Genomic DNA, 26,123 nt, shown 5'->3' with positions numbered 1-26,123 from the left:
AAACCTCGAAGGAAACCAGACTGTTCGTGCAGCAATCCGGGAGTCTTGTAACGCACCGTGCAAGTTGGAACTTGGAACATTGGGTGTGCACCTTTAGACTTATAAATGAAATTTGATTTTTTAAAATTTGTAACGATATCATTAACAGATAATTATTTTGCATAGCATGTATGTAATAAAATTAATAATTTCTAAATTGTAATAAGAAAAATTACGGTAGCTACTCCACGAAGTACGAATAATTAAGGCTGTGCAAGACTGTGGGTGTACATTTAACGAAAATGAACGAACACGGGAAAACCTGACAATAAACATTTTCCCTAAGCAAAACAGACCCATCCTGATGCTCCTTTTATTCGCTGTAATACGGTTACCATATCAAAACTTCTTAAGTCTACTTTATGAGAATAGCCTAACTGTTAGATATTTTTATCTTGCTGTATATTACATAAAAACGTTATCAAAAGGCACTTACAATCAGAAATTGATACAGATTTGGGGACGTAAAGTATGTATATTTGATTGGTAACATATACCATCATATTTACTGTTTTTTATTTTGAATTTTAAAACATAGCACTGCAATGACAAATATGATTAAATTTTCAAGGGATGAGATAAACTCCTTTTTATTCGGCAACGACATGCCAAGCCCTAGCTGGTACTTCTGTCAAAAGGGGCAAGTAATTTCAGCCTCAAAATGAATTTTTCTTACTTCTGGGAGAAGTGAGCATTCATTTGGACTAGTAATAACTTACTGATATCAACTTTGGAAGCATGTTTAACAGCTAGAAGGTTCTGCCCAAGGAACAAGTACCAGCTTAAGGTGAATTTGACTTGAAAGACTGTAGAGCACATGAAGACCTATAGGTCTATAAATTACTAAACTCCTATACAGTGCATTTACATAATTGTTCTTACCTCAACTGTATACGAACACTGTCTTGCTGGTTAGCTAGACTGTGTTCAAACAACTAAGAAAAGGCTTCTTTTCTTAGTTGTCATTTCTATTCCAAGTATATTTACCTTTACCAACTTACTATAGTCCATTTCTTTTAGCGATGCATATTTGCACCGACTCGCGGCGGTGCCCTTTTAGCTCGGAAAAGTTTCTGGATCGCTGATTGGTTGGACAAGATAATTCTAGCCAATCAGCGATCAGGAAACTTTTCCGAGCTGAAAGGGCACCGCCGCGAGTCGGTGCAAATATGCATCGCTAAAAGAAATGGACAATAGTTGCGGCGAAGGTTATATTTTGATAGGTGTTGTCTGTCTGTGTGTTTGTGATTCGCATAACTCAAAAACTATTTGACCGAATCTCATGAAATTTGGTGGGATGATTGGTCAGGATCCAAGGACAATTTGATTAGGTTTTGGGAGTGGTTGGGTAAAAAATCAAGGCCAAGGTCACGAAAAGGTAAAAAACAAATAAAACTTAAAAACTATTAGACCGAATCTCATGAATTTTAGGGGATGAATGGCCATGATCCAAGGACTATTTGAATAGATTTTGGGAGTGATTGGGTCAAAGGTCAAGGACAAGGTAACGAAAAGATCAAACATGTCTTTCTTCTGTGTCGTGGTAAATTTTTATCTGATTTGCATGAAAATTGTAGCGAAATGTGCATAATTCAATTGCCTATCTTAAAATATACAACATGAAATAGGCGAAAGCCCGTTCAAGACGAGAATCTATTACTAAGATTTGTCAATTCCTTGACCGTGTGTTGGGGGGGGGGGGGGGGTAAAATAGTCCTATTGTAAAATGAAACTGCTACTACTCTGGTCGCTATCTTTTATTATCATAATTATTACTTGCTAACCTACAACCCTAGTTGGAAAGTAGGATGCTATAAGCCCAGGGGCCCCAACAGGGAAAATAGCCCAGTGAGTAAAGGAAACAAGAAAAAATAAAGTATTTTAAGAACAGTAACAACATTGAAATAAATATTCTCTATATAAACTATAAAAACTTAACAAAATAAGAGGAAGAGAAATAAGATAAAATAGTGTGCCCGAGTGTACCCTCAAGCAAGAAAACTCTAACCCAAGATAGTGGAAGACCATGGTACAGAGGCTATGGCGCTACCCAAGACTAGAGAACAATGGTTTGATTTTGGAGTGTCCTGCTAGAATAGCTACTTACCATAGCTAAAGAGTCTCTTCTACCCAAGACAGTGGAAGACAATGTTATAGAGGCTATGGCCCTGTTTGTGTGTGTGTGTGTGTGTGTGTGTTTATTTGTGATTTCTATGTTTCTTCCTCACGAGAAACATTTTAAATCCACAACCCTCTAGATGCTTTTAAATCCACAACCCTCTAGATGCTTTTAAATCCACAATCCTCTAGATGCTTTTAAATCCACAACCCTCTAGGTGCTTTTAAATCCACAACCCTCAAGATGCTTTGCAAATGGCTTCAGCAGCGCTCGTTAAGAGCACTCTGAACGCCAACAAAGGATTTCCAAAATGCGTTCCTTGCCAAGAAAGGGAACGTAAACTTTGTTTACTTAGTGACATAACAAGACCTTTGTCGCTTCGCCTCTCGCTTGAGATGAATAAAGTTTCATGGAAAAGATGAGCTAACCTCCACCCACTTGTTGAGTCTCTGGCTGAGCTTCCACAGAGGAAGGGGATTACCCTTTGGATATATGAAAGCGGATTTGTATAGATACGATTTGCACCGAAAATTAGGATTTATTTTTATATTTTTCATACACATGGAAATCGGATTCATTTAAATACGATTTGCACCGAAAATTAGGATTTATTTTTATATTTTTCATACACATGGAAAGCAGATTTATATAGATACGATTTGCACAAAAAAAAATCATGATTTATTTTAATATTACTTTTCATACATATGGAAAGCGGATTTATATAAATACGATTTGCACCGAAAATTATTATTTATTTCGATATTATTTTTCATACACTTGTAAAGCAGATTTATATGAATACCATTTGCAGCAAAAAATCTGAATCTATTTTAATATTACTTTTCATACACATTTAAAACGGATTTATATAAAAACGATTTGCACCAAAAATCACGATTTATTGTAGTATTATTTAACTTGATGAAGACCAATTTGTAGTTATTTCCTAAACCAAATGAAGATTTTCCCAACGGAACAAAGAAACTGAAATTTTATAATTTCAAAACCTACATAAGGGTCATTAAGGATGCTATTAGTTTATAAAACTACTAGTATACGCAACCCGTCAAAAATAACTGCTAAATAAGTATAAGTATGCATACACACCCATATTCAACCCTTTCCACCCGCTCTCCAGGGGACGGGAAAAGACGCAGTGGTTATACATTCGTCTGACAATGCCGTTGAGCATGACCAGAAATGCATATATATAATATATATATATATATATATATATATATATATATATATATATATATATATATATATATATATATATATATATACACATTTGCTCTTTATTACACATGAGAGATTAGGAAAATATGAAAAATATGACATTTCATCTAATATTGAGAATATATATATATATATATATATATATATATATATATATATATATATATATATATATAATATATATATATATATAATATATATATATAATATACATATATATATACATACTGTATATATACATATATATATAATATATATATATATATATATATATATATATATATATATATATATATTCATATATATACATATATATATATATTCATATATATACATATTTTATATATATATATATATATATATATATATATATATACAATATCTGAATTTTAACTCGAAATGGTAATATCCCTGAGCTCAAAAGAAATTCAGTGACTTTAAATTGAGTTAAAGTTATCCATCAAAGAATATTTTTTCCAATTTTAAAGTTGGAAGTGATTCAATAACCGAAGCTGGGACACAAACCTCACAATTTCGTTTCCATTATTTATGAATATAAAAGAAAGATAAATATTATTTTAATTCAAAATATACGTATTTAATTCAGACATTAAAGAAGCGTTTCATTTTGTAAACCGTAAAACTTATAAAATCGTTTAAATATTTTCCTCTTGCTTGAGGGTACACTCGAGCACACTATTCTATCTTTTTCTCTTCCTCTTGTTTTGTTAAAGTTTTTAAAGTTTATAGATGTTTATTTTAATGTTATGCTTCTTGAAATATTTTATCTTTCCTTGTTTCCTCTCCTCAGTGGGCTATTTTCCCTGTTGGAGCCCCTGGGCTTATAGCATCTTGCTTTTCCAACTAGGGTTGTGGCTTAGCAAGTAGTAATAATAATAATAATAATAATAATAATAATTTATAGATGTTTATTTTAATGTTACGCTTCTTAAAATATTTTATTTTTCCTTGTTTCCTTTCCTCACTGGGATATTTTCCGTTGGAGCCCCTGGGCTTATAGCATCTTGCTTTTCTAACTAGGGTTGTAGCTTAGCAAATAATAATAATAATAATAATAATAATAATAATAATGATAATAATAATAATAATAATAATAATAATCTATTAATAAATATAACTTTTTGGTAACATATTTTCCGAATAGCTATGGAAAATGCGCAAAACACTCAAAATGATATATACAAAAAAAACTTTATTTTGAATCCGAGATAATTATGGGCTATTTTCTTTCATCATGATAACCACTTCACAGAGGGACAGACATTGCGGAACTTGCCAAGGCTTTGTTGCGTTCACTGCCACTCGCAATATTATTATTACTTGCTAAGTTACAACCCTAGTTGGAAAAGCAGGATGCTATAAGCCCAGGAACTCCAACAGGGAAAATAGCCCAGTGAGGAAAGTAAACAAGGAAATAAGAAAAGTAATTAACAATTAAAATAAAATATTCTAAGGAACAACAGTAACAACATTAAAACAAATATCTCCTACATAATTTATAAAATTTTTTTTATCAAAACAAGAGGAAGAGAGATTAGATAGAACAGTGTCCTCAAGCAAGAGAACTCTGACCCAAGACGCACAAAAGTTCGTCCTTTGGACGGGACTGTGAATATCCCATTGAACCCTTGAATATTCAGAGCATATGAGTGGGTGCTATCTAAAAGCAAGGGTTGTGGTAGCCTGCTAGAAACGTCATTACCTGAAGATCTGCTGGACTGGGGTTCGAGCAAGGTTCGAGGCCCGCTCAAGCTCGATAGTTTCTTGCAGTGTCTGCAATATTACCATTCTTTTGAGCTACTGATGGGAGGTGGCTGGGGACGCCTAAAAGTCTATCTATCTGGTACCTACTGAGTCATCAGCAGCTATTGCTTCAGCCTCCTTGGTACTAGCTTGGGTGGAGAGGGGGCTTGGGCGCTGATCATATGTATATATGGTCAGTCTCTGGGACATAGTCACTCTCTTTAGCCTGTGTCATTCAAGAGCGACCTGTAAACATTGAATGCAAGATTGAACCATGAGAAAGGGACAATACCCCAGTTACATGAAACTAGCTTTCTTTGAAAAGAACTCAGGAGTAAACGAATGGAATATTATATTGCATCAGATATGGTTATGTGCACAAGCATAAATACAGGGCACACTGAATCCATTTCGAATTTCCATGAACTGGATGCTGGACGCTTCCCTGTTTGCTCTCTTTTCGCTGTTGACTTTTTATGTGATAAAGTCCTGCATGTACTGTACAGCGTGGTTCCGTATATTTCAATATTCCTCCAGCAATTTCCCCGTCATTCCCTTTCATGGATTCTTCTCTTTCATCCTGTCGTTTATTTTTTTTTTCTTTTCTTTTTTTTTCTCTGTACTTTTGAATATGTAAGGCAAATTGAAACCTTCCCGACTCACTCTTCTGACAAAAAAAAAAAAAAAAAAAATTAATAAAAATATTGTTTCCTCTTTTCCTACCAATAGAAAAGGTTATTTTTTCAGAATTTTCCTTGATAATCCTACCTGCCTTAAAAAGGATCTTTTCTTCAGAATTTTCCTTGATAATCCTACCTGCCTTAATCACTGGCCGTGTTTGAATAATCATTATTGGTATAGAAATGCATCCTGTATTAATAAGACAATTAGTAGTAGCCTGTTGGATAAATCCCTGCCTGGCGATTTGTTGGACTGGGGTTCGAGACAAGTTCAAGCTCGATAGTTTCTTGTGGTGTCTGTAACCTTACCCTCCTTGAGAGGTAGGGATGGGGGTTTTAGGGGAGCCTATAGGTCTGTTTGCTGAGTCATTTGTACCTATAGCCTTGCACTCCCTGGTCATATCTTGATGAAGAGGGGACTTGGTCGCTGATCTCGCAAATGCGGTCAGTCTCTAGGGCAATGTCACTCATTCATGAGCGACCTTTAAAACCTTTATATGCAAATTAGTATCATCATTAATAAGGCGAAAGGTCATGAACTCTTCATTCAGTCTTTAAGGGAATCAAAGTTCATTTGTGAGAAATGCAAGAACATATTCATGCAATTTTTGTTCCTACATAATTATCATTGTCATCGCCATTTTTTTTCTCCCTCTTTCTGTTTGCTGATATGCATGTTATCATCATTATTAAGCGATAATGCTATTGTGATTTTGTTACCCAGACCTTAGAACTCTGTGGTCAACCTGCTAATTGATGTTTGTAATATATCACTGATATTATTGCATATCTCATCTTTTTTTTTACTGATGTCAAAAGTGTAAGATCACTGTACCCCTATTGTAACTCTGTAAATGGCTTTTGCTGAAATAAAGATTATTATAATTATAATTATGAATAATTCTATTGTTTTTAGTCCCACATACCCGTATCATACTTGCCTCAGCGACAATGTTTTCAAGTCCTACTTATCTCCTTTTTGAGAAAAATTCATATTTTTATCTTGACACATGAGTCTCCTCACCTGCGGATAACGCCATTCGCATGTTTTTTACATAAATTCCTCACACCATTTTCACTTTGAAGGCAAAGCCTTTGATAAACAAGAGTGGAAAATATATTTTCATCAGCGTGCTCTTGGCAAAAACCAAAATAAAACAAGAATTTTAGCCCTCATCTGTTCTTAATGGACATCCATTAGAGGAAATGGGAAAAAAAGGTTTACCACAGATAAGTGTATTACTAACGTTCAAGATATTACTTAAAATGGTTTAAGGACTTAGGTATGCTTTCAAATTAATTCGATACAAAAGTAAGGATTCTAAACATTTTAAGTAGTATCTTGAACGTTAGTAATACTTGAAATGGTTTCAGGACTAGGTAGATGGAGAAAGCTGGTCAGAAACGACCCCACATAAAAGTGGGAAAAGATGTAGACAAAGAAGAAGATTAAGCTAGCAGTTTGCATCTGATTTTAAGAATCTAATGCGTCAAAGCTCAACTTTAATTATTTAGTTTTTGTGGCAATTTCATATAAAAGTCTTTGGTAAACTTTATGTATTAGATATTGGCTTAACCAACAGACGTGAAAAAAATTAACTATGCAACATGGAAAGGAAAGTCAATATCAAATAAAGATATTATGTCTTTAAGCAGCTTGGATAAGCTAAGCAGAATTATTCAAGGGGAGAGAGAGAGAGAGAGAGAGAGGAGAGAGAGAGAGAGAGAGAGAGAGAGAGAGAGAGAGAGAGAGGGGGGGGGGGTGTTCTGCCTATGTGTACTTCAAATAATTCTTAGTAATTAACGTAGCTAATTTCAAAAGATGTAATTAAATAAAATTCCCCATTAAAAATTCTCACGGTTTTCATGATACCATTTTTCAAACAAATATGATTATAGTCAGTACATTGCCTACCAGCTTCTCACACGCTCTCCCTCTCTCTCTTTTACTCTGTGTATACAGAGAGAGAGAGAGAGAGAGAGAGAGAGAGAGAGAGAGAGAGAGAGAGAGAGAGAGAGAGAGAGAGAGAGCTACATACAAATCACACACCCTTACACACACACACACACACACACACATATATATATATATATATATATATATATATATATATATATATATATATATATATATAATATATATACACATGTGTATATACACACATATATATATATATAAAGTATATAAAGGCAAAACTACTTTTTTACATTGGCAAATTTCTTACCTGCAATAATCCGAATAATAACTGGAAGCTGTAGTTATTTAATAACGCATCTTAAAGAGCAAAGTGTTGCATTTGAAAGACTCCCTTTAAAGTGTTAAAAATTCCTACCAGAATTGCTTGTCTCTAAGAAGACTTTATATTTCCATATGGCAGAAAGGTCTCTGAAAGGTAAAGAAATCTTTATTATTGCAAATGTTAAAGAGAGAGAGAGAGAGAGAGAGAGAGAGAGAGAGAGAGAGAGAGAGAGAGAGAGAGAGAGAGAGAGAGAGAGAGAGAGAGAGAGAGAGAGAGAAAAGGTTAATACAGATCTTGAAAGGCATGATATTCAATAAGATGACTTTTGATGTCGTGGGTTGATATGACTGCCATGTATCATCATTAATAAAACTTATATACAGAGGGAATTCGGTGATTATGTATAATCATTTATTTTTCATTCCAATTGATACACTATCTTGTCTTTTAATGTGTAATAAAACTCAAGATCAGCTGAAGAAATTTCAATGGTAAAGAGATGATAAAAGATAATATAATCAAAGAGCTTCATTTTATGAAGTTAAAAATATAAACATATACCCAGTGGTCTCTCTATATCCGTGAGGGTTGTGGAACAAACGGCGTGGCAGATTAATAAAATTTCATAATTTTGAAACCGCTCGCATCATACCTACCTGAACAATTTGTACACTGTCACTTTCCTTTATCTTAAATCATACGAATAATTAAAAGACACCCATGTGTTTATACCATTTATTCTGGATACAGTCCAGTCATGCACATAAAAACAATAAAATGTGCTATTTCGTATATTGAATTCACCAATAACCTTATTTCTAGTGATTCTGTGACACAAAGATAACCACACAATCGTGAATCACTTATACACTTGACATCTAATGTAACATTTTCTGGCTACTGACCTCTCAAAGCATCTTAAGATAGTGTCTTATAGATACGTCTTCTAGTATCATATATCTTGCTCCAAGTAGTTAAATTTAATTAATGTTTAACTAACACCAAACATGTTCATCATTGTGTAATATCACCTTAATGAATTTGCAAGACATGAATTTTTGTATGAATTTAAAAAAAACACTGGCAACTTAATTTCATGTTTGCCACCTAAATTTAAAAAAAAAAAATACCAGAAAACACGTTAATATGACCCTGACATCCTCACATTATGTTCTAGTAGTTTCTCCAGTAATTTGGAACAGCTAGTAATTTTTGCTAGTCTAAATGAAGCTGCTCTTCAGTTGCTAGAGTATATCCTTATTCATAACAGATGCAAAATTAAAGAAAAAATAAGTTAATGCATAACGAAATTAATGAATAAGATTTTAGGTATAGAGCCAGGCACTTCAAGCTAGAGGTCGTTCAAGTTTACAACATGAGGCAGTAACCCTTTAGGGAGCCCATACACATACACTTCAAACTGTCTGCTGCAGTCATCTATAACTGGAGGTCTGGAGCTTTCCCGTTATCCTATTCACTTTTAATAGAAGGCATTACAGTTGTATGAATTAAAAGAGTACAGAGGGAACATTCATTGCCACTTTAATTCTTAGTCTATTACAGTATATCTTCAGTAACATTAGATTCTTCTTTCAGATCCCCCCAAAAAAAGGCAAACGTTGCTTGCTTTTTTCCCATCTCTCTTAGAATATTCGAATATTTCTATCTTTTACATAGATAGTTGTATTCTATACAGATCTATAAACTCTAACCAAAAGTTGGCATCTCCATTTACCTAACATTGCTCCCTCCTAAATTCAAAGGGTTGAAGTGACACCCACCATCTCGTGCATAATGAAATAGATGTCTATGATGCAGAATTTGAATCAAACTATTCAGTGTGAGGTGCATTATTACCTTCTATAGCTTTTCACCATTCACTTTTCACTTATCAATTTTGTTTCCCTTCCAGCGTTTCTTTATCTTATTCTCTCATTAGAGAACCAAATTAATGGGGCCACACCGATGAAAGTCTCGAAATGCAAGTCTTTGGTCTGCCAAATGTACTTCATAATAAATATACATAAAGTAAATATATAAGTCCATGATTTCAGTACAAACTCCTCCATACGTATTACGAACAGGTCCTCCGTTCAGACCTTCATGCTGACAGCAAAAGCGTGTGCATGGGCTGCCTTAATTATCATGGACGTCAATTTTAATTTGCAATAAGTTTAGTTTACACGAATAGACTAACTTTTGAATCCAAGAACAGATCATATTACAAAACATATACGTCTATGCAGACTAATCATGCCATACATCTACAGGTACTGGAAATTTCATGAAACCTAGGTAAACATTGCACCATTAGGAATGTATATTTGAATTGTGACAATAAATCTAATAGTGGACAAATTCTATTTGCCTTAGCACAATTCAGTCTCACAGAAGCGCTATCTACTTCGACTACAAAATAGTATTTGTTTATGAAAGTTCCATATATGAAAATATATTTCTTTTTCATCTTCGTGTGCTGAAACTACTCTCGTTAATAAAATATAATTTTCCAGTATTATTATAACACAGCATCGAGCCCCAGGAGGACACTTTCATGTACATTTCCATTTAGAATGTGAACCTATATATAAAGACACTCTTCTTAAGTTAAAAACATCATCGAGGTTTTTCATTGTGAACAGGGCATCTTTAATGTTTACCAAGAGAAGTGTATTTTATTCCATATTTCCCAAGGCGTACTGGACACAGAAAGTTAGTGTGAAATCATTTCTATAATTTTCATAAAACTATTCTCCTTTTTTTTCTAAAAAATAACTTGTTTTTAGCTATCATAAATTATACACTGTTCTCATGATATGCTTTTCATACAGTAAATTATTATTTCTTAACAAATCAGCTTTTCACATTTCACAAGCATCTATTTGCAACCATATTTTCGTACTCAAAATACTTAATAAAAGCAACACATTAACTTTGTGTCATAAAAACTTTCTGTTATATAACAACTTTCAGATTTCACAAGCATTGATCTTCAATCATATTTTCATCTTCAAAATTTCAAAATACTGAAAAAATTAGACATTTACTGCCCTTCATAAAATTAATTCCGATATATCCTTAACTTCCACATCTAAATTTCACTGTCTTCACTCGCCTATCTCTCATAGATACTTTCATCTTGGATTTTTGATTAATATGGCCGACTGCAAATAGAATTTCCGAGGAGAAAAGCTGCTGCGTCTGCCATCAGTACATAACGAACACAGAAGAATTACACAAGAACAGTGTCGCTCGAGATTAAGTACGCCTCTTGCCAATCCACTGAATGAATCTTGATATGATACGAAGGGGGACACTTTCGTTTCCTCTACTTCAAATATATTAAACACTTTTATTTCTACGGTTTCGGTGATCGAAACAAATCTAAGAGAGTAACAAAATGTATATTTTTGCCAGTAGAACTCAACCTTTCCACTTAATGATTCATACGAGAATAATGGCAGTATCAGAGGCTTTGACGGTTCGTTAAAAGACAGATGGGTTACTCCGTGATTCGGTCGAAAGGTTGCTCTAATAGAAGAGTATAAATTTTGTTCCTGATGGGGAGGTTTTCTCTTCTTCCACATCAAAACAACAAGTGCACCGTCTCTCGCGCAGACCTTTCGTTCGACACATCACGGACAGGACACTGTATTTTAGGGTCCTGCTGTCCGGTGGCTACATGCTTTTCCGATGGCCGCACCAGACGTACTCCCTCCATCACTTCCACGAGAATTTGCTCTTCGGTTCCGCTTTGCCCTCGAGCCAGTACGTGTTCATTTCGCCTTTGCCCTATGGCGATGGACAGAGACAAAGCATATCAAAAATTATTTACCCTCCAAGAGATATGTCAAACTTGTGGTTGTGGTCATAATTTATTTCAAAGAATTATTACCCCAACAAGAGATATGTCAAACTTGTGGTTGTGGTCATAACCTATTTCAAAGAATTATTTACCCTCCAAGAGATATGTCAAATTTGTGGTTGTGGTCATAACCTATTTCAAAGAATTATTCACCCTCCAAGAGATATGTCAAACTTGTGGTTGTGGTCATAACCTATTTCAAAGAATTATTTACCCTCCAAGAGATATGTCAAACTTGTGGTTGTGGTCATAACCTATTTCAAAGAATTATTTACCCTCCAAGAGATATGTCAAATTTGTGGTTGTGGTCATAATCTAATTTATTTCAAAGAACTATTCACCCTTCAAGAGCTATGTTATAATTGGGTCATAATTTATTTCAAAGAATTATTCACCCTTCAAGAGCTATGTTATAATTGGGTCATAATTTATTTCAAAGAACTATTCACCCTTCAAGAGCTATGTTATAATTGGGTCATAATTTATTTCAAAGAATTATTCACCCTTCAAGAGCTATGTTATAATTGGGTCATAATTTATTTCAAAGAACTATTCACCCTTCAAGAGGTATGTTATAATTGGGTCATAATTTATTTCAAAGAATTATTCACCCATCACGAGCTATGTTATAATTTGGTCATAATTTATTTAAATGTTGTAAAGTAATTGTAGAGGTTGACTATGATAATTTCCTGCCAGAGAATGCTTTTGACTTGTAATGTTTTAATCTCAATTGTCTGGGATTGACGTCAGTGCTTTTCAATAATCAATGTTGACTTATGATTTGACTTCCTTCAGTCAAGATATGAAAAATAAAAATAAACATGTGTGGATTTTCTTTCATGCTGTTACCAAAGACTGTAACTTTGCATGCAATTGTTAAAATCTCAGGGAAATATAGGAATATGATATTAAAGAATTTCATCATAGTACTAAGGGTAGAATCCTGAAAGCAGATGCAATTTCTTTTGGAAATATTAGTAAAATACTTTCATTGTCACAAAAGACTAATTGTGAATGAAATTTAAATTTCTCTCAATAATATATGAAATGCAAGAACTTTGGGAAGTCGTTTGAAGATATAAGAGATAGCCTCCATTCAAAATTACAAAAATACCAATATCTGTATGCAGTCTTACTTTCATGACGAGGGTTATACATCTTGAAGCCATGTGTGCCTCGGTATTGTTTTTAAGATCGACAATACCATTTTACTAAAGAGATTTGCACTAACAGGTTTCTTTACTGCATTCGCATGCATCTTTGTTAATTTACGATGCTATTTCCGGACTGTTTTTACAGTCCGGAAATGGCATCTTTCCCATTTTTGGGAAAGATTTTCCCATAGCTTCCTCTGACAGATAATTTGAGAAAATCTTTCCCAAAAATGGATGTAAAAACAGTCCAGAAATCTTCTTTGTCTACATCGACCCCACTTAGAAGTGGGAAAAGATGTAGACAAAGAAGATTCCCGGACTGTTTTTACATCCATTTTTGGGAAAGATTTTCTCAAATTATCAGTCAGAGGAAGTTATATATTAATATAAAAAAGCAATGCCATTAATTAAAGTACTACCTTAGGTATTAGCACCTTTAAACTCCAGATGGCCTTACCTTAATTTGCATTTTTCCTCTAAAAGTCGTGATGAAATCAAATTTTTCTAATTCGTTTGCGCATTTCTCACTAATGTGAACTCGGCCCACCTAGTAAAAAGAATAAAATATATCATTAACTTCAAATAGGCGAGGTTATTGTAGTTTTTATAAACAGATATTTGAACCTACGTGTAAATAAGTTAGAAATAGCTGTAGACATTCTATTTTCCATATCAAAAGAGTATGAAAATACTTATTTAAGTATTTCTTGATATGTAACTGAATATTAAATTTATTTTCTTCATTCCAAAAGACACAAATATATCAAAATGGCCCTTTTATTTTTTATATGATTAATTTTCAATCAATTTTACATCTCGGGAATATGAAATAGCTTAAGTGTATCATGTCTACAACCACTTCTAAAAGATCGGGAAAAATATATTGCATTTACTGAAGCAAGAAAAAATAATCAGTGTTTGTACAATCACAAACGTCTTGATTATAACAATCTAAATATAACTATTTATATGTCCATGAAATTGGAATTAATCCAGTTGTTTCATTCCGGAAAATTCTACCTGTCCATTAGTCTGCATCCGAGACGCCGTGTTCACGGTGTCTCCAAATAGGCAATATCGCGGGAGCTTTAATCCAACGACACCTGCGGCTACAGGACCCACGTGCATTCCTGAAGGAGAACATTGCAAAATGAATAGGATGCAGTAAACAAGCATTTATATATATATGAGAGAGAGAGAGAGAGAGAGAGAGAGAGAGAGAGAGAGAGAGAGAGAGAGAGAGAGAGACTACACCTCATTTTTAAAAGGAACAGCTAAACTTTAGGAAAAAATCAAAGGTATCGGAAAAAAATGAAGAATGCAACATGGATAGGAACGTCAATATTAAATAAAGATATCATGTCTTCAAGCAGCTTGGATAAGCTATGCAGAATTATTCAGGGAGAGAGAGAGAGAGAGAGAGAGAGAGAGAGAGAGAGAGAGAGAGAGAGAGAGAGAGAGAGAGAGAGAGTTACAAGGAGTTTGGATGTCTCATAGACTTTTCAGTCCATCCGCAGAGACTCCATTTAATCTTGGGTAGAGCGATTTACGTGAAACTTTCAGAGTTTTTATGATCTTGTCTAACTTCTTGAACTCGTTTACCATGTTACTGTTTAATACATCCGCTGGAAGTCTATTCCAAGTATTAGCTATTCTATATGCAAATAAATTACCACATTGAGAGGTGTTGTATCTTTTCAATTCCAGTTTGTAGAGAGAGAGAGAGAAAGAGAGAGAGAGAGAGAGAGAGAGAGAGAGAGAGAGAGAGAGAGAGAGAGTAAAACTCATTTTAAAGGAGCACCAAAACCTTAGGAAAAAATCAAAGACTATCTGAGAGAGAGAGAGAGAGAGAGAGAGAGAGAGAGAGAGAGAGAGAGAGAGAGAGAGAGAGAGAGAGAGAACACTACAGCTCATTATTTAAAGGATAAACAAAACATCACGAAAAATCAAAGTTATCTGTCGTCACAAAAATGAAAAAAAAAATAGTAATAGACTTTAGGATCCATGTCTTTATGATGGTACTTAATTCACACACCTATGCGCAGACAGTGGCTACCCGACGTTGATCTAGCTACTTCTTCTATCATCTGAAGGGCCAGCGATGCTACTTGGGAGCAGTGATCAACTCTGTGCTCTGGGGCGCCACCCACCACCATATAAACGCCCCCTACTGTTTCTACCTGCAAGGAGAGACCAAAATATACCGAATAAGGTGAAAAATCATTAAATTTCTAATATACTGATATGGAATTAAAAATAAATTGTTAAAGAAAACTTTTGTGCATTGAAGAGAAGCAGTGCATGAATTGAATATGTCTTTAACCAGCAAGAAGTATACCATAAAAAAGTATTAGCCTGATTAGGAATTTAGTGCTTATAATTTACTTAACTCTGCAATTTCATAATGACTTTTCCAAATAGAGATGAATTAAGACTGCAATTATATGTTTTTCTTAATAAGATTGCCAACATAATTACTCTCACTACAGTATTCTAAAATGAACAAAACTAAATAATTATTTATGAAAATATATTTTTATACTTATAAAATATGCATAGACTGCATGAATATACGTTATATATACAGTATATAAATAATACACACGCACGCACACACACACACACACATATATATATATATATATATATATATATATATATATATATATATATATATATAAATATATATATATATATATATATATATATATATATATATATATATATATATATATATATATATATATATATACTTTCTCGTTTTTTACTATCTGTACAGAATAAGCGTTTTATCTTTAGAGAGGGCTTGTACCTAGAGTACAACCTCTCTGCTTCTCATCAAATCTTGAATGACGACTGACGAAGTTACTGGAACCACACCCCTTTATCAAATAAAGACGTTAGTACCCATTTGCAGACGTCAAGGACTTGTGAGCACAAAAACAGGTGCGAGCTGTGGATCTAGCGAACAGTACTCCTTTTGTTGATTTTACTTTTAAAGCCTAAAGTATAAAAAAAAAAAAAAAAAAAAAAATTCTAAAAACAAATGACAAGAGTTTGGATCGAAATCTTCCCTTGATAAAAAATCAACACTAAATTCACTCTTCTTCTTCAGGTAATATGTAAAAATGCATACCTTGAAAACGAAGTACTTCTCTAGCGTGTTATCCAAAACATTGTAGAGCTCATTTATGATCTTCAGGTAATCCATGGCTCCCATTCCGGCGCATTCTTCAGCCAACGACACCTCCGCGAACAGAACAGTTACTTCTTCGAACGTCTGTAATAATAATGCTTATTATAATAATAGTAATAATAATAATTATAACAATAAAATTAATATCTCCTACATTAATAGCAAAGGCTTGCCCTGATGATGGTCCATGCCATAAATTTTTGGCTAAAACAGCTAATGCCAAAAGGTTGAAAGAATGTACTGAATCAATCGATAGATCTTCAGATAAAACTCTAAACCTGGAGATTAGAAAAGGTTCATTGCATTAGAAAAGATTTGTCAAAAATTATTGGAATTAAAAATACTTTAGCTTTAAACAAATATTTATATACATGTATATACACATATTTATGTGTATATGTATTTATAATATATACTGTATATATATATATATATATATATATATATATATATATATATATATATATATATATATATATATATATATATACAGTATATATATATACATATATATATATATATATATATATATATATATATATATATATATATATATATATACATACATATATATATATATATATATATATATATATAATATATATATATATATATATATATATATATATATATATATATATATACATATACTGATTGATAGCTACCTTGCTTTTCATTTGAGGAGACGAGGGTTCGATCCCAACATTAGGGAAGATGTCCATTGAACACAATATTATGTTGCTTTTCGTCATATATTGACTCATTGGAGTAATTAGAATTAATTGATATCAACTGGGTCGACTGACGGTTCGAAGGTAAAACTGACTACTATTTAAGCCAGTATTGGTCTCGCTATGCATATTCTGAAATGCAGTCAGCACTTAAGTTTTGACTTCTTTCCGGGCATCTAGTGGCATGATTAATAGCAACCTTGCCCATCATTAGAAGATACTAGGATTCGATCCAAACGCAAGGTAGAAATTTATAGTGTTAATCTTTATAATACTGTATATATCCATAATTGTAAATGCATATATAAATGTGTGCTTGCGATTGTATCTTTAAATAAACATACATACTATGAAATACTGTTAATATAAAAGGGAGTACAGTACTCAATATACCTTCCTTAAAAAAAAAAAAAAAAAAAAAAAAAAAGACGTGTTTCTAATCCATGAATTCATCAGCATTAAAACAGCTTAGAAACTGGATCTTTGATTCACATCACTAATTTAAACGATACTTTTTTTAAGGGAAAATTTATTACAAAGGTAACTTCAACGAGCCTGCATCAACTAGGGAATTCTTTAACCTGACACATTTGAAGACTAGTTAATTTCAAGAATTAGAAAGACTTGCTCTTCTTGGTCTTTGTACCTTATAAAGAAAGACATATTCTATTTTATGCTTTCAAATTCACTTACTTAGTAATAAATGTAACATAAGAGACCTGGCACAGCACTGCCTTCACGGTTGTGGTAGCCTATTTGGTAACGTCCTTGACTAGTGATCGCCAGACTATGTGTGGGTCGAGTCCCGCTCAAACTCGTTAGTTCCTTTGGTCACTGCAACCTCGCCATGCTTATGAGCTAAGAATGGGGGGTTTGGGGGAGCCTGTAGGTCTATCTGCTGAGTCATCAGCAGCCATTACCTGGCTCTCCTTGGTCTTAGCTTAAGTGGAGCAGGGCATTGTCCTACTTGTCATTATCCTTCGTCTCTGCCATTCATGAGTGGCCTATAAACCTTTAAACCAATGCGACCAACGATACAAACCCAACCAAAGCCATTACAGAGAACACAGCTATTTATTATCACTAAACCAACAGGCAAAACCTACAGCTATAGCTGCAGATGACCTCAATGACATCACCTGGCAGATCTCGTAAGGGTCATTTCCCTGACGAAGGATGTCAGCCACCTTCCGGGGCAACATGGAGTATAGGAGTTCGTCTCCTTTGGCCTTAGCTTCCTCGTTCTTCCTATGGGAGTCCTCCAGTTTAGTCGAGTATTCCTCTGCCCTGTTGTACATAATCTGCAACCTGGAATTAAAGGACTCTATGGAATCTGTGTATATTTAATGAGTTGGTATCATAAGCGTCAGTTGAGAGAGTTTGGTCATAATACTTCTTTAAAATTCTAAAATATATATCACATGATGCAAATCCATTCTCTTGGTATTGATTATAATTGCTTATAGTAAGACCAAGAAGTTAACGATATATATATATATATATATATATATATATATATATATATATATATATATATATATATATATATATATATATATATATATATAGATAGATATATAGATATATAGATATATATAGATAGATAGATAGATAGATAGATATAAATATATGTATATATAAATATATATATATATATATATATATATATATATATATATATATATATATATATATATATACATACAGTATATATATGCATGTATCTGTATACATATATATATGTATATATATATATATATATATATATATATATATATATATATACCTGTATATGTGCATTATATGTACAGTACATAGTATATATATATATATATATATATATATATATATATATATATATATATATATATATATATATATATATATATACTAAAGTATAAATGAGCACAAAACAATCTTCGGATAAAACAATTAACATCACTAACCTTGAACAATGTTGCCATCCGGCGAGCACCATTTCCCTGCTTAGGTCGTGCATACTCAGGTCATTCAGAAACAGACCCATTTCTCTCATTTCCACAAGGTTGTTTAACCTGCAATAGTTCGAGCTTATTAAGTCTACGATAACATTAATTAATTATGGAATTTGAGCCATGTGGGGTCAGTATTAGGGACAGGGATGATATTCAATCCCAAGGAGCAACTATACGAAAAATCCATCATAGATATTAAAATGGGGTTAGACGGAAAGATAAAAGAATTAGAAAGCCAAAAAGTGGGTACAGATAGAAGTGCGTCCTTGATCAAATAAATTAGAGTATCTTTAAAAGGTGTAAAATCTCATTTTAATAACACAAAATAATGTCTCATCTAGAAAACCAAAGGAGGCTTTTCTAATAAGGCTAATACTGAGACATTTTTTTTTTACAAAGCTACAAAGAAAAAACAATTTAAAACATATACAGTATGTGACGACATCTGACAGCTCATAATCACATGAAACATAAAAGAATATTTCTTTTGTTTGACTATCCTTTTTCCATTGCAATCCTGATGTTTATACTTTTTCTAAACGAATTTGAAGGAAATAAATTGTCAAGGAAATTATTCAATAGTTAAAAGTTTGTATTGTATTATAATACTTGTAAAAAATATCAACATGAATGCAGTGAAATACCATCTGGCTATAAATTTTATACGACCGGAGAAATCTAACCGAGGCCCTTTGCGTCAATAGGCGTAGGAGGAGATGATGATGATGATGATAAAATTTATGCAAAACTTAATTACAATTTCTTTAGGGTTTTACATTCTAAGAAAAATATGTGAAACAAAAACTGAAATTCAAACAAAAAGTATACTCACAAAGGCATACAGAGAAAGAGAGCGATATTAAGCTCCTTGACGACATACATTTGACCTTTCAATAAAAGTCCCCTGGAAGAGTTCAAAGACGACCTGTCTGTGGACCAAGGAGCTTGGCTCGAACCACGTCTAGATGGCCTGAAAGGTTATAGAAAGCATTTAAAATCCTTCAAGAAGCAAAAGCAGAGATGAGTATAGTTGATTTTCCTTTACAATGTAGAATTCGGACAGCTTCTAGAAGACCTGATTTATGAAAATTAAAAAAGTAATAATTCAAGTAAAAACTATGTAAATAAATGAAAATCTTTATAAAATATGGCTCAACACTATTTGTGAAGCCTTTATTGATTAATTAGTCAATCACTCAGGATGGTTCTAAACCAATCAAAGATACTTATCTTTATCAAGTATGGCTAACAGAATTTGGGATGGGTACATTGATAGAAAATTGACAATTAGGCATTGAATAAATTAAGATACAAATAAATACTAACCTACATCCTCACTATGCTTGCTTTAAAATAGCCCTTAAGTGAGGTCATATAGCTCGGGAAATTAAAAGGTAAAATTTACATATCTTCATTGGGAAAAAAAAGGTGAAAACTAATATCCCACAATGAAGAAGTAACTATAAATTTTCACCAGTGATTATTTCAAAATAAGATGTATTACCTTTTTTGGAAGGAATATTATGACGTTTCATCAAATGTTGAAGAAATAAAAATGGCGTTTGCATGTACTAAAATTGTTAAAAATTAACTTAATTTCCTCTGATTTGTACAATATCAAGTTCATTGCTTCTGATTTGTACAAAAATAACAAGCCAAAAATTACCATAAGCAGCCAACCATGCATCTAAAGGATATAATGCCTTTATATAAAAAAAAAAAAAAAAAAATATAGTAATATGAATTATCCTCTTCCATTAAAGTTACAACCCATAAATAGAACCAAGGTGAAATATTAAGGAATACAAAACCAATTAATATCATATGAAGTCTACATCTAATAAACATGTATTATCATGAATAAAATATAATTGTGGTAACTTACTTTTCTTTAAACGCGTCTAAGTTGTTTGCATTAGTTGCGTTAAAAGGCAGGTTTTTGGATTCGACTTCCCAAACGACATTTTGGAACAGGATTATCTGGAAAGGAAGAATTAATTTTAATATTTGTTCAAATGATGTATTACAACATCCATAGCCTTTGTAGCTATGAACTAACAACACATAATGATAGTTTTAGGACTTTTAAACTACTTGATTTGTCTTATACTTAAGGGTGCCTTCTTTAATCAAGGGTTTTTTCTCATGAATTTGACTTAAAGTTGTAATTACGAGTTTCCTTTAAAGGTTCAAAGGTCACTCATGGATGACAGAGCCAAGGGACAGTGACAATACCCTAGAGACTAACCATATATACATATGATCAGCGCCCAAGCACCCTCTCCACCAAGGAGGGCCAGGTAATGACTGCTAATGAATCAGAAGATAAACCTATAGGCTTCCCCAAAACCCCCATCCGTAGCTCACAAGGATGGTGAGGTTGCAGCTACCAAAGAAACTAACGGGTTTGAGCGGGACTCGAACCCCAGTCTGGCGATCACCAGGCAAGGACGTTACCAACAGGCCACCACAACCCTCTTAATTACTTTGGCTTTGAACACTAAATAGGAACATACCCTCCTAAATATCCTAATCTATTCCAAATAACTTTCAACATTTTACTATTTTGAAGCGTATTCTTTCCATGAATTCGATTTCCATTACAAATTACGGAATTGAACAACTTCCACATGCATTATAACTAAGAAAGGTATCTTTCATTTAGCCTTTTCATAATGGCTTTGACCTCCAAATCTCATTTTAATATTTCTCTTCTTTCCTCTAACTTTGACTTATTCTTCTTCGGTTTATTCCCATCTCTATATGGAGTGGTCGTTTCGAATGAGTCTTTTCCATATATTTCTGTCTTGCGCATCTGCTTCCCCAATTCCCTTCTCCCTCAAGTCCTCCCGTACACAGTCCTTTCATCTCCTTTTTGGTCTTCTCCATCTTCTTCTACCAATCAAGGACTATCGTCGGCTCACTCTCCTCTTTCCAGTGTCATCGATTCCATTACTATTCAAGGAATGTCCAATCTAGGTATCTCCCCAGATTTCTATAATCAATTGAGGCCTCTTCCACTCAATCTCCTCTTAATCTTAATAGTACCTTCCACTACTAATCTAGGAAGCAGTTTTAATTCTATATGATCCCATTACTAATTAGAATATTGCCATAGAAACTTATCCTTACCTGGAAAAAAATATTAATTAAAAGAGTAGTTTTAATTCTATATGATCCCATTGCTAATTAGAATAGTGCCGGAGGAACCTGTCCTTACCAACAAAAAAATACTAATTAAATTAGTAATAGTAATTCTATATGAACCCATTACTAATTAGAATAGTGACAGAGAAACCTATCCTTACCTATAGAAATATTAATTAACGGAGTAGTTTTAATTCTATATGATCCCATTACTAATTAGAGCGTTGCCAGAGGAACCTATCTTTACCAAAACAAAAAAATAAATAAATAAATAAAAGAAAAATAATAAAAAGCCACCTAATAAAATTAGAAATATTAAATTCAAATGAACACATTACTAATAAGAATAGCGCTAAACAAATCTATCCTTACAAAATAAAACCATAAAAACTACCCGTAACTTACAGTCTCCCACGAGAGATGCGTATGAGGCTTCTGGATGATGAAATGCTGGCTGAAGAGTGACCCTATGAAATCGGTGCCTAGGAGCATCAGAATCTTCTCTCCCGCGTAGCGAACTCTTCCTTCTGGTCCCAACACCATTCCGAAGGGGAACTGGAGGAACTGGGTTGTGAAAGACAAGAGTATAGAATTAGATTGCATGGCTTGAATAGTGGAGGTGCACCCACCCCCCACCCCCCCCCCCCCCAAAAAAAAAAGAGGGAGAAAAAATAATTTGATCTCAAAAATTGGTCTTTTTTTTTTTCAATAGAAGCTGTTTAGCCATATGTAGGTCCAAGTAATATTTATTACCTAAAAATAAAAGCCAATTGTGCTATTTTAGTCAAACATCCATGAAATATGTTGATCTTGCTAGATAATAATAATAATAATAATAATAATAATAATAATAATAATAATAATAATAATATCAAAAAGTATGATAATAATAATATACTCATTAAATGTCTAATAATAATAATAATAATAATAATAATAATAATAATAATAATAATAATTAATAATATTAATGATAATTAATAATAATAATAAAAATAGTAATATTACTGTAATTAGATTAAAATGTCTAATAATAATAATGATATTATTATTAATAATAATATTACTGTAATGAGATTAAAATGTCTAATAATTATAATAATAATGATAATAATAATAATAATAATAATAATAATAATAATAATAATAATAATAATAATAATAATAATAACCAGATTAAATGTCTTCCTAGAACATGAAAAAAACACTTCAGCTTCCCAATAGGTGCCAAGAAAGAATCAAGAGTGAGTGACTCCCAGCTCCAATATTAAAAGGTTCGCTTACAAGGGTTCCCAATTCGAAAGTGGCCGTCGGTAACGGGTCCCTGTTGAATCCTCTTCTCTTCTGTGACATTTCTTCGACGAAGCCGCCGTTGTCGAACTCTAGCCTTGGGAGATACAAGGAGGAGGGTTATGTTTAGGAGATACGAGTGAGGATTTAATAAGTTGAGATATTGGTCTCCCTCTATTTATCTCTTTATCAGAAAGAAGAAAAATATTGTAACTTTACGATAAAAATCTTTCCGTCTACATAACTTCAAGATAAAAGTCTTTCTCTGCTTCTAAATTTTTGTGATCCTCAAATAACTTTATGATAAAAAGTCTTCCTCTACTTCTAAATTTTTGTGATCTCTTAATAACTTTATGACAAATATCTTTCTCTGCCTCTAAATTTTTGTTATCTCTAAATAACTGTATGATTAAAGTCTTTTTGTGCCTCTAAACTTTTGTGATCTCTAAATAACTTTATGATAAACGTCTTTCTCTGTCTCTAAATCTTTGTGATCTCTGAATAACTTTATGATAAACGTCTTTCTCTGCTTCTAAATTTTTGTGATCTCTTAATAACTTTATGACAAATATCTTTCTCTGCCTCTAAATTTTTGTTATCTCTAAATAACTGTATGATTAAAGTCTTTTTGTGCCTCTAAACTTTTGTGATCTCTAAATAACTTTATGATAAACGTCTTTCTCTGTCTCTAAATTTTTGTGATCTCTGAATAACTTTATGATAAACGTCTTTCTCTGTCTCTAAATTTTTGTGATCTCTGAATAACTTTATGATAAACGTCTTTCTCTGTCTCTAAATTTTTGTGATCTCTGAATAACTTTATGATAAACGTCTTTCTCTGTCTCTAAATTTTTGTGATCTCTGAATAACTTTATGATAAACGTCTTTCTCTGTCTCTAAATTTTTGTGATCTCTGAATAACTTTATGATAAACGTCTTTCTCTGTCTCTAAATTTTTGTGATCTCTGAATAACTTTATGATAAACGTCTTTCTCTGTCTCTAAATTTTTGTGATCTCTGAATAACTTTATGATAAACGTCTTTCTCTGTCTCTAAATTTTTGTGATCTCTGAATAACTTTATGATAAACGTCTTTCTCTGTCTCTAAATTTTTGTGATCTCTGAATAACTTTATGATAAACGTCTTTCTCTGTCTCTAAATTTTTGTGATCTCTGAATAACTTTATGATAAACGTCTTTCTCTGCTTCTAAATTTTTGTGATCTCTTAATAACTTTATGACAAATATCTTTCTCTGCCTCTATATTTTTGTGATCTCTAAATAACTTTATGATAAACGTCTTTCTCTGTCTCTAAATTTTTGTGATCTCTGAATAACTTTATGATAAACGTCTTTCTCTGTCTCTAAATTTTTGTGATCTCTGAATAACTTTATGATAAACGTCTTTCTCTGTCTCTAAATTTTTGTGATCTCTGAATAACTTTATGATAAACGTCTTTCTCTGCTTCTAAATTTTTGTGATCTCTGAATAACTTTATGACAAATATCTTTCTCTGCCTCTATATTTTTGTGATCTCTAAATAACTTTATGATAAACGTCTTTCTCTGTCTCTAAATTTTTGTGATCTCTGAATAACTTTATGATAAACGTCTTTCTCTGTCTCTAAATTTTTGTGATCTCTGAATAACTTTATGATAAACGTCTTTCTCTGTCTCTAAATTTTTGTGATCTCTGAATAACTTTATGATAAACGTCTTTCTCTGTCTCTAAATTTTTGTGATCTCTGAATAACTTTATGATAAACGTCTTTCTCTGCTTCTAAATTTTTGTGATCTCTTAATAACTTTATGACAAATATCTTTCTCTGCCTCTATATTTTTGTGATCTCTAAATAACTTTATGATAAACGTCTTTCTCTGAATCTAAATTTTTGTGATCTCTGAATAACTTTATGATAAACGTCTTTCTCTGTCTCTAAATTTTTGTGATCTCTGAATAACTTTATGATAAACGTCTTTCTCTGTCTCTAAATTTTTGTGATCTCTGAATAACTTTATGATAAACGTCTTTCTCTGCTTCTAAATTTTTGTGATCTCTTAATAACTTTATGACAAATATCTTTCTCTGCCTCTATATTTTTGTGATCTCTAAATAACTTTATGATAAACGTCTTTCTCTGTCTCTAAATTTTTGTGATCTCTGAATAACTTTATGATAAACGTCTTTCTCTGTCTCTAAATTTTTGTGATCTCTGAATAACTTTATGATAAACGTCTTTCTCTGTCTCTAAATTTTTGTGATCTCTGAATAACTTTATGATAAACGTCTTTCTCTGTCTCTAAATTTTTGTGATCTCTGAATAACTTTATGATAAACGTCTTTCTCTGTCTCTAAATTTTTGTGATCTCTGAATAACTTTATGATAAACGTCTTTCTCTGTCTCTAAATTTTTGTGATCTCTGAATAACTTTATGATAAACGTCTTTCTCTGTCTCTAAATTTTTGTGATCTCTGAATAACTTTATGATAAACGTCTTTCTCTGCTTCTAAATTTTTGTGATCTCTTAATAACTTTATGACAAATATCTTTCTCTGCCTCTATATTTTTGTGATCTCTAAATAACTTTATGATAAACGTCTTTCTCTGTCTCTAAATTTTTGTGATCTCTGAATAACTTTATGATAAACGTCTTTCTC

At 32.5% G+C, this 26,123-nt stretch overlaps 1 protein-coding gene across 2 annotated transcripts in view; it reads right to left on the bottom strand.

Moving 5' to 3' along the window:
- Window positions 1-8,805: 8,805 nt before the first annotated feature.
- Window positions 8,806-26,123, bottom strand: part of LOC137634087 (soluble guanylate cyclase 89Da-like) — a 164,357-nt gene continuing 147,039 nt past the window's right edge. For both annotated transcript variants that reach the window (XM_068366302.1, XM_068366304.1), the window contains exons 7-17: window positions 23,459-23,561; window positions 22,580-22,738; window positions 20,913-21,007; window positions 19,860-19,997; window positions 18,980-19,087; window positions 18,173-18,341; window positions 16,243-16,386; window positions 15,142-15,286; window positions 14,127-14,236; window positions 13,564-13,653; window positions 8,806-11,876 (exon numbers count right to left, since the gene is read on the bottom strand). In XM_068366302.1, the coding sequence (XP_068222403.1) occupies window positions 11,805-11,876; window positions 13,564-13,653; window positions 14,127-14,236; window positions 15,142-15,286; window positions 16,243-16,386; window positions 18,173-18,341; window positions 18,980-19,087; window positions 19,860-19,997; window positions 20,913-21,007; window positions 22,580-22,738; window positions 23,459-23,561 (1,333 nt within the window). In that variant the 3' untranslated portion in view covers window positions 8,806-11,804. The remainder of the gene's footprint in view (window positions 11,877-13,563; window positions 13,654-14,126; window positions 14,237-15,141; window positions 15,287-16,242; window positions 16,387-18,172; window positions 18,342-18,979; window positions 19,088-19,859; window positions 19,998-20,912; window positions 21,008-22,579; window positions 22,739-23,458; window positions 23,562-26,123) is intronic.

The sequence above is a fragment of the Palaemon carinicauda genome, chromosome 44, assembly GCF_036898095.1.
Source record: "Palaemon carinicauda isolate YSFRI2023 chromosome 44, ASM3689809v2, whole genome shotgun sequence".
In the NCBI taxonomy this organism is placed as follows: Eukaryota; Metazoa; Arthropoda; class Malacostraca; order Decapoda; family Palaemonidae; genus Palaemon; species Palaemon carinicauda.
This window is presented reverse-complemented; position numbering and strand designations above follow the sequence as displayed.